At 39.9% G+C, this 12,963-nt stretch overlaps 2 protein-coding genes across 12 annotated transcripts in view; one reads left to right on the top strand and one right to left on the bottom strand.

Annotated features, from left to right (window-relative positions):
- Positions 1–8,126, top strand: part of NCOR1 (nuclear receptor corepressor 1) — a 245,674-nt gene extending 237,548 nt beyond the window's left edge. For all 10 annotated transcript variants that reach the window (XM_036278322.1, XM_036278328.1, XM_036278326.1 and 7 more), the window contains 4 exons: positions 2,483–2,536; positions 3,001–3,222; positions 6,380–6,556; positions 7,060–8,126. In XM_036278322.1, the coding sequence (XP_036134215.1) occupies positions 2,483–2,536; positions 3,001–3,222; positions 6,380–6,556; positions 7,060–7,247 (641 nt within the window). In that variant the 3' untranslated portion in view covers positions 7,248–8,126. The remainder of the gene's footprint in view (positions 1–2,482; positions 2,537–3,000; positions 3,223–6,379; positions 6,557–7,059) is intronic.
- TTC19 (tetratricopeptide repeat domain 19) overlaps positions 1–12,963 on the bottom strand; it is a 46,929-nt gene that overhangs the window by 6,576 nt on the left and 27,390 nt on the right. Inside the window, exons 9-12 of one of the 2 annotated variants that reach the window (XR_004961570.1) lie at positions 12,653–12,815; positions 11,177–11,846; positions 9,272–9,363; positions 6,777–6,940 (exon numbers count right to left, since the gene is read on the bottom strand). Coding sequence is in view for 1 of the 2 variants with exons in the window: in XM_036278333.1 (XP_036134226.1) it covers positions 11,719–11,846; positions 12,653–12,815 (291 nt within the window). In the remaining variant the exon portion in view is untranslated. Of the gene's footprint in view, positions 1–6,776; positions 6,941–9,271; positions 9,364–10,176; positions 11,847–12,652; positions 12,816–12,963 lie in introns of those variants that run through there. The other variant, XM_036278333.1, reaches the window with a different exon arrangement.

Here is a 12,963-nt window from a genome sequence, read left to right as displayed (position 1 = left end):
TTGCAAGAACTTGTTTTGATTGTGGAAAGGGACAATTAAGGAATTGTGTTAAGCAGCAATTTTCAACCTATTTTATCTCATGACACACATAAACTAATTACTAAAATTCTGCAGCACACCAAAAAATATATTTTTTGCTGATCTGACAAAAAAAAAAAAGGTATAATTTTGATTCATTCACACTGGATGGCTGTTGTGTTGGCTGTCATTTTTAATTTGCCAACCTGAGGTCAGTGCCCCTGACTAAACAGTTAGGTATTACATGTTTTAAAAATTCTTGGGGTGGCACACAGGAACCAGGGTCTCGTGGTACTCCAGGGCACATTCGGTCCCCACCAGGAAGTGTAACCGAGAAAGCATCGGCAGTCAAGATGGCTGCTTCACCTCAGTCTCTCAGTTCGGTGTTCCCACTTAGGACGTCAGTGATCTGACTCTTCAGAAACCTAGAAGCTTGACCTACTATATTTGATTTCCCTATAGCTGTTGATACTAGTAAACCACTTCCCTCTTCAGGGCTTTTCTCTCGGCTTTCAGATACTACTTTCTCTCATTTTGTTCTCTACTTCTTTGGCCTTGTCTTATGTCTCCTTAGAAGCTCTGACTTGCTTTGTCTAGCCCTTGAATGTTGGATTTTTTACTTGTCTTCTCATGCAACTAGCCTCTGATTCATTTCATCCACTCTGGGAGTTTAAGCTGTGTGCTAAAACTCTGAAGCCTCTATCTGGAGTTCAGGTTTTTCTACTAAGCTGTACTCATGCATTTTTGCACAACTAATTTCTTCTTGAATATCTTACTGGCTCCTTAAAGGTTAAAATTGAATTAACAGTCCTGGCCAGAGTGGCTCAGTTGGAGTGCCATCCTGTGCATGGAAGGGTCCTGGGTTCAGTTCCCTGTTGGGGCTCATATGGGAGGCAACCATTTGAGTTTCTCTCTCACATTGATGATTCTGTGTCCCCCTCCATTCCGCTCTCTAAAATAAAAATAATAAATAAATAAATAAAATTGACTTAACGTCATACTTCTCCACGCAAAGCAATCCGTTTCTGTTCCTCCTACTTCCCTGTGAAGCTGACCTTTGCAGTGGCTCCACTGAATCACCTTCCTGGCTGCCCTCCCTCCCTTTCTATATCTGCCTGTGGTGCTGGCTCCTGCTTCCAAGTCTGCCTCCTCAACAGCTCAGATATCTATCTTCCTTTCCCCTTGTTTCTAAGTAATTATGTTCTCACAAGTGTGTCCATTTGTTTTAAACCAGAGGTCATCATATGTGACTAACAGGACCCCAGGAGCCTAGAAAATTAGTACTTTTACTGAGTTACCCAAGTGATTCTGATTTGATGGCTGCAGTGCCACACCACACTGAAAAGGCACCTCTTTTCCCTAAGGAGCTTAAAGTCCACTGTCTTACCGTATTATCATTGGCTACAGTATAGGAAGTGTTTTTCACCTGGCCATTTTTTATCATAAGGTGATTTTATTATGATCCAGCCAAATAATTGTTCAATAAATATTTGTGAAATGAATGAATGAATCCAATTCCACAAATTTTTGTGATAACTACAAGTCTGTATTTATCACTTTATTTAAGGTTGAGTGTTACCTGGCCCATAAGTAAGGAGATTCTCATTATAGTTACTGTTTTATAGTTCTTCCTAGAGATTTTTCTCTTCCTCTTGCCATTTTAAAATTTCTCTGATGAAGAAAGATTATTTCTAGGCATATGTACCTCTCATCTTCACAGATAGGTTTCATCTCTATGTAAGAATCCATCCAAAATAGATTCTTCTTTGGGACATCATTTCTTTAGCTACCCACTTCTTCCATTCTTCTTTCTTCTTCAAATTCTCTACATAAAGTTGGAAGATATGACAAAAAACACTATGTTTCCAAATTCCTTATTTTGGCACAGTGCTTCATAGGTAGTTTCCAGGTTGTCCCAGCTGTTGTCATTCAAACTATACAAATTCAAGATTATACAGTTAACAGGAATGAAAAGAATCAACAGGCAGAATATTTGTCTCATCCAAGTAATATACAAATAGTTTCCAATTTACCATGGTAGGGAAACATGATGTAATTTTCATGCTCTTCGTTAAGCTGTCTTTCCCCTGGATCTAATCTCAGGCTGCCTCAAATCTGTTGATATTTGCAGGAGTCATCTTAGAACCCAAGCTTTCTTCTCTAGCCAGCCAGGACTACTGTCTGAGAGCACCTTTTTCCAATGTGTGTTTCTCCAGCAGTGCAGTCTCTTTCCTTCCTCTGTGTTGTATTAGTCCTGTTCTGATTTTCCTACCTCGCCCAAATTTTTATTTCCTTTTTTTAAAATAAAAGATTGTTTATTTCACTTTATATTAATGGGTGAAAAATAAGGTTGAGATCGTGGAAAACAGTTAATTTTATTGTAGGAAAAAATGTTAAGACTTAATCTTTTTTGATGTTTATGATTATCATATCTCAGTTAACTTGAATGTTTATTTAAATACAGCAGCTGCTCAGCCAGGAACTGAGATCTTTAATCTGCCAGCAGTCACTACCTCAGGTAAGATTCAAAATACATTATTTGCAATATGTAATCGGTATGGTATTTGTCAGTCCAACAAATACGTATTGAGTACTGACTGCATCCTAGGGGACTACTCTAGTATACAGAAGTTATTCAAAGCTCACAGTTTAATCAAGGAGATAGTAGCAATAAAAGTGAATTGAAATTCAATAAATACATGTTGAAAAGATAATTGAACAAAGAGAATCAAAACTATTAACAACATAGAAACTAGGAAACAGAAAAGAGAAGAATACTGTTTAACACAAGTGGGTGACTGATTCATTTAGCAAAGAAAAACAAATTTCATTGAGTTATTGGTGGATTTAGATGGCATTTATGTGGACTCTTAGGCAACTTGCTAGGTACTGTATATATTCAGTGAACCAAAGGACTGTTCATTTCTGTTTCCTGATTGACCTCTCAGAAATAAGCAGAAATATCATGGATGTCTTTTTCAGGCTCAGTTAGCTCTCGAGGTCATTCTTTTGCGGATCCTACCAATAATCTCGGTCTGGAAGACATTATCAGGAAGGCTCTCATGGGGAGCTTTGATGACAAGGTTGAGGATCATGGCATTGTCCTGTCCCAGCCTATGGGAGTAGTGCCTGGTGGTGCCAACACCTCAGTCGTGACCAGTGGTGAGACGCGGAGAGAAGAAGGGGAACCATCGCCTCATTCAGGTAAGGTTTTCATTTTAGTGCTCTGGTTTCCTTTGCCAAGAAAAAGCCAGCTTACTCCCCAAGTTCTGATACGTCACTCTGAGATTTCATTTATGAGCTCTGAATAATCTCTGAGGGTTTTAGTTAATTTAAAAAATGTTTTTAGCCCTGGCCAGTTTTGCTCAGTGGTTAAACCGTCAGCCCGCGGACCGGAGAGTCCCGGGTTCGGTTTCCGCTAGGGACACGTACCTCAATTGCGGTTTGTCCCTGGCCCCGGTTGGGGTCGTGTGGGTGGCGGCCACTTGATGTGTCTCTCTCACATCGACGTTTCTCTCTCTCTCTTCCTCCCACTCTATCTGAAGATTAAAAAAAAAATGCAAAAAAAAAAAGATGTTTTTAATCTGATGAGACATTTTAGTAACATGAACAGAAATAAGGACAAAAATTTTTCTCTAAAATGTCATCCTCCAGCATATCTGTTTTTGTTTGCTTATCTTTGTGCATACGTTATTGTAATTCAAGTGCAATTTTATATTCTTCTTTTGAATAAAAGTGATTTACTATTGTAATAAAAATGATAGGTTCCGTATGAACATATGAAAGAATTTTATACCATAGAAAATAGTAAGAAAAAAGGAAAAAAGAAATCTTTAGTGATCACATTATTAAGCTAGTAAGCTCTTAGTGTTCTTGTTTGAGGAATGAGCACCATTTCAGGCATGTCACTGGATAGACATATAGAAGGATAAATAATGAAATCATTTTGTACATTCTTTTAAAGCAAGCGCGCACACACACATACACACACGACTCTAAGCTTCTAATGTTTGTTTATAACCTTTTTTTCTTAGTCTTTTGAATTTCTTTCATGCTTAAAAAATTACCTAGCCCTGGCCGGTTTAGCTCAGCAGTTGGAGCTACAGCCTGCGGACCAGAGTCCTGGGTTTGGTTACTGCTAGGGGCATGTACCAAAAAAAAAAAAAAATTACCTAAAGGTCAGCATTATTTCAAGGTTTGGTTTAAGTTCATTGTCCTGTTATTGTCAAGCAAAAGATCTCACTAAGGTCAATAAAACGGTTGAGGTTTTTATTTATTGTTTTTACCTACATATATTAATTTTAGGACAATATGGATTCACTTCCTGGTCTGAAAGATGAGCTTTGTCTTCCCCTTCCTGTTCTTACCTTTGATTTTCATTGGTTTTAGTGTGTGTGTATTTTAAGGTTATAATATTGGTAACTGTTACACAATTATAATTATCCTGGATGTATCATCTTTTTTATTATGGCATTTCTTTTTGGTGAGGTTTTCACACTTCACATTTTCTGAGAGAAGGTGCTATATTCCAAGAAATTTCATGTTCAATAATGTGTTTTTGAAATGACAGCTTGGCAGGTTATAATATTCTCAACACATACTTTTCTCCAAACATCCTGTAGACTTACCTTGAAATAATGCTGACCTTTAGGTAATTTTTTTTTCTGGCATTCATTGTTATGTAAGAAATAAGGCCAGATGTTCCCCATCCTTCACCCCTTGGCAGGTGACAATTTGTCTGCCTGAGGAATCCCTTTTTCCTCAGTTTCAATAAATTAACTCTCAGCATGTGTTAGTATCCATCATTTTGTATCAGAGTTTTCTGATCACAGGCGGGCGTTTGCATTTTCAGGTAGATTTTTATACTCAGGGAAGTGTTCTATTAAGTGCTCCTCCTAAATTGTTCCTTTGTTAGGCTTTCCATTCCAGAAGCATGATTATCTTTTTGCTGGGTAGTCTTTGTCTTCCGTAACTGTTGCCTTCTAATTATTTTAGTCATCTTGATCTCTGTTTTTCCTGTATCTCAGATTTTTCCTTTGTACTAATAATTCCCTTTTCATTATGTCTATTATGATCCTTGCTGAATTTTGTTTTCTAAGTATTTTCACCTCATTCTTGGTTTATCTATTCTTTGAGCTTCTTTTGTAAAATGGCTTCATATATTTTGAAGTTTCTCTTCAGTATATGAAGCACCTTTCCTCCTTGTTCTATTATATTCTCTCATCACCAAGGTCTTGCATTCCTTTCCAAAGAGTTCAAGGTGTAGAAGTTGCTTTCTACCCACTTTTCTGTACACTGAAGGGCGTGGGGCAGGATGAAATTGTCTTGCTGGGCTGAGGAAGACTGCTGAGGATCTAGGCTCTGATCTGTTAGATCTTCTTAATGTTTTATGTTGGAGTCCAGTCGGGGCAACCTATTCTTGGGAGTTTGCCGAGTTCACAGACTACGCAGCATGGAAAAACAGAAGGGGTCACCAAGACTGCCAAGCTTCTGCTGAGTTCCAGTAGTGCCTTGAAAGGGTTTCTATTTGCAGTTGTTTTCTTCTGAATTTTCTCTTTGGGCTGTGTAATAACTCCTCTATGTGCTTCTAAATTGGTGGGGGAGGGGTAGTGAGGATTTAAGAGTTTTGTCAACCTGCCTTAATTTCCTTAGCAGTTTCTGGGCTCCAAGGCCAGGAAAGAAATGATGTTGCACAAATTTTAGTTCCTTGGTTACATGTTTTTAAGTTTATGGCATAAGGACATACCCCTTTTTTGTTTTAGTTGGCTTTCTTTTAAATATTTTTACCATTGGATACTGGGATGTGGGTTTTTTTATGCTACCATTAAGCTTCTTTCACTTAGCATTTTACAGCCATCAGAGTTTTGGTAGGGTTTTGTTTTTGGGGGTGGGGGGGAGTTAGGGGACGAGAAATATATATGTGAGAGGAACATTGATTGGTAGTAACCTGCAACCTGGGTATGTGCCCCAACCAGGAATCAGACCAGCAACCCTTCAGGGCATGGAACCACGCTCGCGCTAACTAAGCACCTGGCCAGGGCTTGGTGGGTTTTTTTTGTTTTGTTTTTTTAATACTCACCCAGGATACTTTTCCATTAATCTTCAGATTGAGTGGGAAGGAGAGAGAGAAACATCGATATGAGAGACACATTGACTGGTTGCCTCCTACACGACCCCCACCAGGGCTGGGACCAAACTGCAACCAAGGTATGTGCCCTTGACTGGAATCGAACCCGCAACTCTTTGGTCCGTGGGCCAACAGTAACCACTGGGCCAAACCAGTCAGGGTGGCTTGGTAGGTTTTTAAGTTGAGAACATAAACATAATATATCAAAAATTTATTTATTTATTTCACTTCTAGGAGTTTGCAAACCAAAGCTGATCAGCAAGTCAAACAGCAGGAAATCTAAATCTCCTATCCCTGGGCAAGGATACTTAGGAACTGAACGGCCCTCTTCAGTCTCCTCTGTGCATTCGGAAGGAGATTACCACAGGCAGACTCCAGGGTGGGCCTGGGAAGACAGACCCTCTTCAACAGGTATGGAACTTACTGCTAGAAAATGAGTCTTAAAGCAGTTTATATGAATGCCTTGGTTAGTACTTCTAAAATACGAAACTTTGCTTGTAAAACTGTATTTCCATTACTGTATCATCAATAGGCTCACTTTCCAGAATAGAAATGGAATACATACAACCTTAAAAATGTTAAGAATGCAGGGTCTAATTACCATGAACCAAAGAAGAGCTGTGAAAAATACCTTGTCCATTCTCTGTCCTTCTGTATTATGCTGGTAGCCAGCATGTGTTGTTTGCAAAGCGAGTGAGTCTGTGGCCCAGTTCTTTATGAATTTGGCTTAAATGTACAGTGCCACTCCCACCGCAGCTTCCCCTTTCATTGTCTGCCAGAGGTTCTCAGGGAGCACTAGGAGATAAGTCAGAAATGGGGAAATAGTTTAAAAAGCCATTCTTTCTTGCTTACTGTCTATACAGGCAGATGAAAAACACTTCTCTAGCATATCTATCTCATTTTTATCTTGCCAGGCTCAACTCAGTTTCCTTACAACCCTCTGACTATGCGGATGCTCAGCAGCACACCACCAACACCGATCGCGTGCGCCCCCTCTTCTGTGACCCAGGCAGCTCCGCACCAGCAGAGCAGGATCTGGGAGCGAGAGCCTGCCCCGCTGCTCTCGGCACAATACGAGACACTGTCGGACAGTGACGACTGAACTGCGCAGAAAAGGGGTCTTGGTGGGGACAGGGTGTGGAGGAGGGATCTCTAGTTTTTGGTTTTATTTTCAATTGCAGGTCAAAAACCTGCCTTCCCATGACTTATGCCCAGAGACTTTTCAGGAGAGCCTGGACCATGGACGATGAAGAAATGATGGAATTGCGAAGAGTCTAATGGAGGAGAAAAATTGCCTTTGATACAGGCAGTTCAGTGGATTATAATAATAGTGGAAGGTTGAAATGTAGAATTTTTTAAACGTGGACAATTCTTGTTCTTACATCTGTAAAGAAAACCATGTCTTTAAATCAGTCATCTGTAAATAGATTATCTTTTTGCAGTGTTTCCCCTTACTATAGTATCTGGTGTACTTATGTTCAAATCAGAGCATCAACTTTGGGGGCAATTTTTAAAAATCTTGTCTATCTTTTTAACCCTTGCCTTCTAAAGAACCTCATACAGCCCAGTTACATAATGTTGGCTGTCACGGGCATTGTACTTTTATCCTATTTTGTTTCCTCTAAATTCAGGTTCCCAGGTGATATTTAAAATCTTGTGGAAATGTTTAGCTTTTTAACACAGACGCTGTCATGAAATCTGTACATTAACGTGTTACGGCCAAAAGGTAGAAGAAACAAAATTCTGCCATATTGTAAATTTCCAGTGCAGGCTTAAAAAATCTTTTTAATTATCAGCACTTAAAATATTACTGCATGGGTATGTTTTAGTTCAGTTTTTAAAGTTTTAAAGGCTTATTTGAGGCATACCTCACTGTTATGCACACTGGCAGTTTTAACCATGCCCGAGTATTCTTTTTCTTCTGCATTTGATGCAGTACAACAAAGCTTTTCTTTTGAAATAAATTTGACTGCCCTGTCCACAGGTACAGTAAGTTGTGATTTAAGGCTCTTGCTGTCTCAGGTTTCAAAGAAAAAACATACACTTTTATTTAGTTGGACATGTGTTACTGGTTGTGTCAGAAGATACTGATTTGTGCAGAACTCGGTCGTTTAGATTGCTTTGTGCTGCGTATCCTCAACTCTCATGGTGAACCCACAGCCCTTCCCCTTTCTTTCCCAGGGCTTCCTCTCGCTCTGATTCCTTGTAGGCAAGGGTCTGTCGTTGAATATTTTCGTTTCACTGAATTTCAAGGAGCAAATAATGTTAAGACTGAATTTTAAACTGATTATGGTACTGGAGGGTTGGTTTTAACCTTTACTAACAATTGCTTTTTGAATTTTTAAGATTTTTTCCCATACAACATAGGCATAGCATTGAAGCCCCCTTCTGTAGCATAGGGATACTGCACAGTTTGGGGAGAATGCCACTGATTACAAAAGGGAGAAATAGAGGTCACTCAGGATGGTAAAAATCAGCACTTTACAGACCTTCAAGTAGACCTCAACTTTTAAACAAAAGTACTCAAGCCTCTGAAGAAAACAGGTCTGTTATAACCACTGACTGCCTTCTTGTAATGAAGTGTTTCCATGTGTGATCGAGACCTTCACATCACCCTGTAGCACTGGTGTCTAATCCCTGTTTTATAGATAAGGACGCAGGCTCAGTACTTTGCCTGTATAGTTACCTAAGTGACAAAGACAGGCCATGAACTCGTTTGTCTGAAGTTAAAGCCTTCACTCCTGTTACTGTTCATCCCACTCTTGTATACTTGAGGTCCTCAGAATAAACTTGAGATCAGGTTTAGTGATCAGATTCCTACTACTTGGAAAGTTGGTTTCACTTTATTATAACTATATATCATACACATTTTAATGTGAATGAAAAAAAACAGTAAATGTTTTACTTAATGTTGTGCTGAAATTTTATTTAGGTACTGATGTCATTAATAATTTATATTGTCAACTGACCCAAAATAGATTCTGATGGTATTTTTCTATGACCCTGAGGGTCGGTCTTAAGCAATTCCAAGTTACAATAGTTTTTGACCACATCTCAAATCAGAGCCGAACTTGTTACTGTTGCAGTTCCACTTGACCCCAAAGTGAGCAGCTGTCAATCACTCACCCCATCCTTATCACAGTGCATGTGTTTACTTCATCTACCATCACCTGGAGAAGAGACTTCAGAATTCTCCACGTCTTGCCTCTGGAGCAAACCTGGGAGGGATAAGAGGCCCACCTTAGCATGACTGAAAACAGCAAGCACAGTGCTGAGAGGGACTGATACTTGTTGAAGTTAGCAGTAAACCAATGTGTGACGGACGCTCTTTGCAGGCTGAGGGTTCAGTGCTCAGAAGCTACATCCTTACGCATGATTTCTTGGCACCCAGACTAAATTAAGGTCTTCCTAATGCTGTTTTGAGAAATATTCTGACAGCCCAATTTTCCGTGCATGTTTATAACTGAAAGTTTCATAAGGCTTTAATTTTGATATGCTGAATGATTCTATTTTAAAATATGCCCTGGACACTCTAGTGATATGACCAGTAAAGGGGTCAGTCCCTGCTTTGCTACCTTGTTTTACAACAATACAAATGAACTTGAATGAGAACACTCACATGAAGAGACTGTCTTTCTGAAAATTCCCAGTTTTTCCAGCACTAGCACCATAAGCTGAGTCATTGTGAAGGATCAAAAATTCTTAAATAAAACCTGAAGTGAAAAACCTAACTTTCGGTAACTCCTGCAACTGTGAAAAGGTAAATGCAGAAGGTGAGTAGTTGACAATAGTTTTTTAATCACCAATAAAGAATGGGCTGCACTGAAACCTAGTCTGCTTTATGTTACAGTTTCTCTCTCTGAGTTAAGACTTGATAAAAGGAATTTAGCTGGCTGGTAAAATTCTACTTTTAGTCAAATCTCTTGAGGATTTGGACCTTATACTTTCATTTAGCTCTTCTCTTCAGTAAGTTACTGTTTATGAGAAACTCAAAGATTACGGAATACATGCAATATTGTTGTAGTCTCTAGTTTATTATGAAAGGATTCTTCCAGTATGTACATAGGAACCAAAAAATACCAGTTTATCAATCCCAGTTACAAACCCACCCCAAAGGCATACAATGACAACAGTGTTCCTTCATGGTACTTAGAAAAGTGGCCGTTTCCCTTAGGCAAACGGCTCTTTGCAAGATTGCTTAAGTAAAAACACCCATCTGTTTATTTTGTATTTGCAGACAGTTGACATACAGTGGTTCGACTTTAACAATTTTTTCAGATTTACTATGATAAAAAGTAATAAGTACTCAGTAGAAACTGGCTGGGCTAAGCTATGATGTTCAGTAGGTTAGATGTGTTGAATACATTTTTTTTAACCCTCACCCAAGGATATGTTTATTGATTTTAGAAAGACAGGAAGGGAGATAGAAATCCCATATGCTCCCCAACGGCGGTTTGAATTAACAACCTTTTTGGTGCACAGGACAACACTCCAACCAACTGAGCCACCTAGCTGGGGCACATTCAATACATTTTTTACAATATTTTCAATTTATGATAAATCCATCATAAAGTTGAGTATCTGCATACTCTTTCTAGACTTTGAGGGGATAAAATAAAGTTATTTCAACACAGCAACCTATCAGGACTAGGACCCAGGCCAGCAATGCTTCTGCTGAACCTGCAGTACATGTTGGCACTCCTGGGGATGCTGTAGGGCCAACCCTGCACCAGAATGTTCTGGGTGCAGGTGACCGTTCCATGGCCTGGGTTGCCAAGTAAGTGGAGTGCTCAGATAGCACTGACAACAAGAGGTTATATCATTCCCTTTTCCTGATAACTAGATACATAAATAAACATATAGTTCACTTCTATTTATAATCACATAAGATGCTATACTTTCAAATGCCTAATTCCCCTTTAAAACGTTATGCTGGATACTGGTGGCAAACACAGGATATTATCTTTCCCCCTCTATGCATTAAAATGCACAGTGGGCTTCATGAAATAAATTATAAGAAAAGTAACTCACCATAATTCCCCTTTTGCCATGAGGCAGGAATCTCTTGTCTGCCAGATGTTGATAAAGTAAAAGAGGGCAATAAATCAATGGACCACAGTCCTATTTGTGGCAGAGGTACCTGTGTGAATCACCCACCCAGGGGAAGCAGACCCATCGTAATGTAGTTAGACCAGCATGGACAGCACCTAAAGATGCTACGACCTAAACGGCACTTGACATCCTCAGAAGTCAAAATCAGTCAGGTGCAAGTTGTTTTCCCTTAAAAAGGGTGGGGTGGGGGGTGGCAGTGTTTAATTTGTCCTTCACTGAGAGTAAGTTGAGGGAACAAGGACAAAATTCAGGCCAGTGATTTTCAGTCCTTTCCATCTAATGGCAAACAAACTAATTACTAAAATTCTGTGACACACCAAAAATTGTTTTTTGCCAATCTGACAAATGTATAATTTTGATTCATTCAAGCCATTGATGTGGGTGCCACTGAGACTGGAAGTATAAGCTGTTACTGAAAATTCCCTACAACAGAAAGGGATGTAGAGCTTGGTGAGGTTTGGTCAAGGTCTACTTTTTCTGGACAGCTCAGCCATTTCTTCCCTGATGTGCTGCACAGAAACCTCATCTCTTTTCAGCTTTGCTTGCTTCAGTGCTTCCTGGTAGATCTCTTTTGCTTGCGCATATCGTTCTAAAATAACCCAGAAAGAAGGGAGAATAAGAAAAGTTTTTAAAGTGATTCTGAACAGAAAGCACTAGTGCTGATACGGGTCTAATTTATCGTGTGCTGCTTAGGTGACAGACCGGTGGTGCCTCATTTCACCCCCATTGGACAAGCAGGCTCAGGTGTAGAGAACCCAGTGCGTGCTGTGGGACTCCTGACTGTGCCCAGTACACTTCTGGGGCCCTTACTCCTAGTGGCCAAGGACTTCACCAATGGTTTCTGGAACTTATCACGAGGCCCTGAGTAATATGGCGCAGTATGTCCAGCAAACTGATGCTCCATCATGCCAGCTTCATACGTACGCTGTTAGCAGCAAATTAAGCTGTACATGTGAAAAAGTTCAGAAATCTGTAATGCACTATACAGAAATGAGGTACTATCACTGCAAAGTTTTCTCTACATTGAAGTAGTTCAACAAGCTCATGCAGGACAGAAGTTCTGTGAATAGAGCACAAGGGTATTTCAGCCAAACATACATCCTTTTTTGTATTACTGAGCACGTGTGTGTGTGTGTGATGTGCCCCTAGTGGGAACCGAACCCAGGATTGTATTACTCAGCCAGCGCGTGTGTGCCCCTAGCGGAAACCGAACCCAGGACTCTGGTCCGCAGGCCAACGCTCAACCGCTGGGCCAAACTGGCCAGGGCTCAGCCAGCCTTTTAATATGGAGCCTCCTCACTGCTCTTTGCCATCCCTCAATACCATTTCACAGATTTATATATCTAGTAACACCCCTCCCTAAAGCAAGTCAGTCCAGATTTCATAGCTCCCTACCTCCGTGCATCAGAATTGCAGCCAGATTACTGAGCACTATGTGTAGCTCAGGATGTTCTGTCTGTCTTGCCAGATCTGATGCCCTTTGCACGTAAGCACAGGCCTCATCCAAGCGGCCTTGTGCATCCAGGGTGGTCGCCAGGTCACTCATTAGCACAATGGTCTACATAAGAAAGAAAAAATAGGCAGCTTTTTCTTTTAAAAAACATCTACATAGATTTAATGTTACTTTGGAGTTTGATAAACTTAAAATACATACCTAAGATTTCATCTTTCCTAGCATTCCACAAAAGGGGAGGGACATCAGCCAT

Source organism: Molossus molossus, unplaced genomic scaffold, assembly GCF_014108415.1.
Source record: "Molossus molossus isolate mMolMol1 unplaced genomic scaffold, mMolMol1.p scaffold_m16_p_27, whole genome shotgun sequence".
NCBI lineage: Eukaryota > Metazoa > Chordata > Mammalia > Chiroptera > Molossidae > Molossus > Molossus molossus.
The sequence above is the reverse complement of the archived record's forward strand: the minus strand, read 5'-3'. Positions and strand labels throughout refer to the sequence as shown.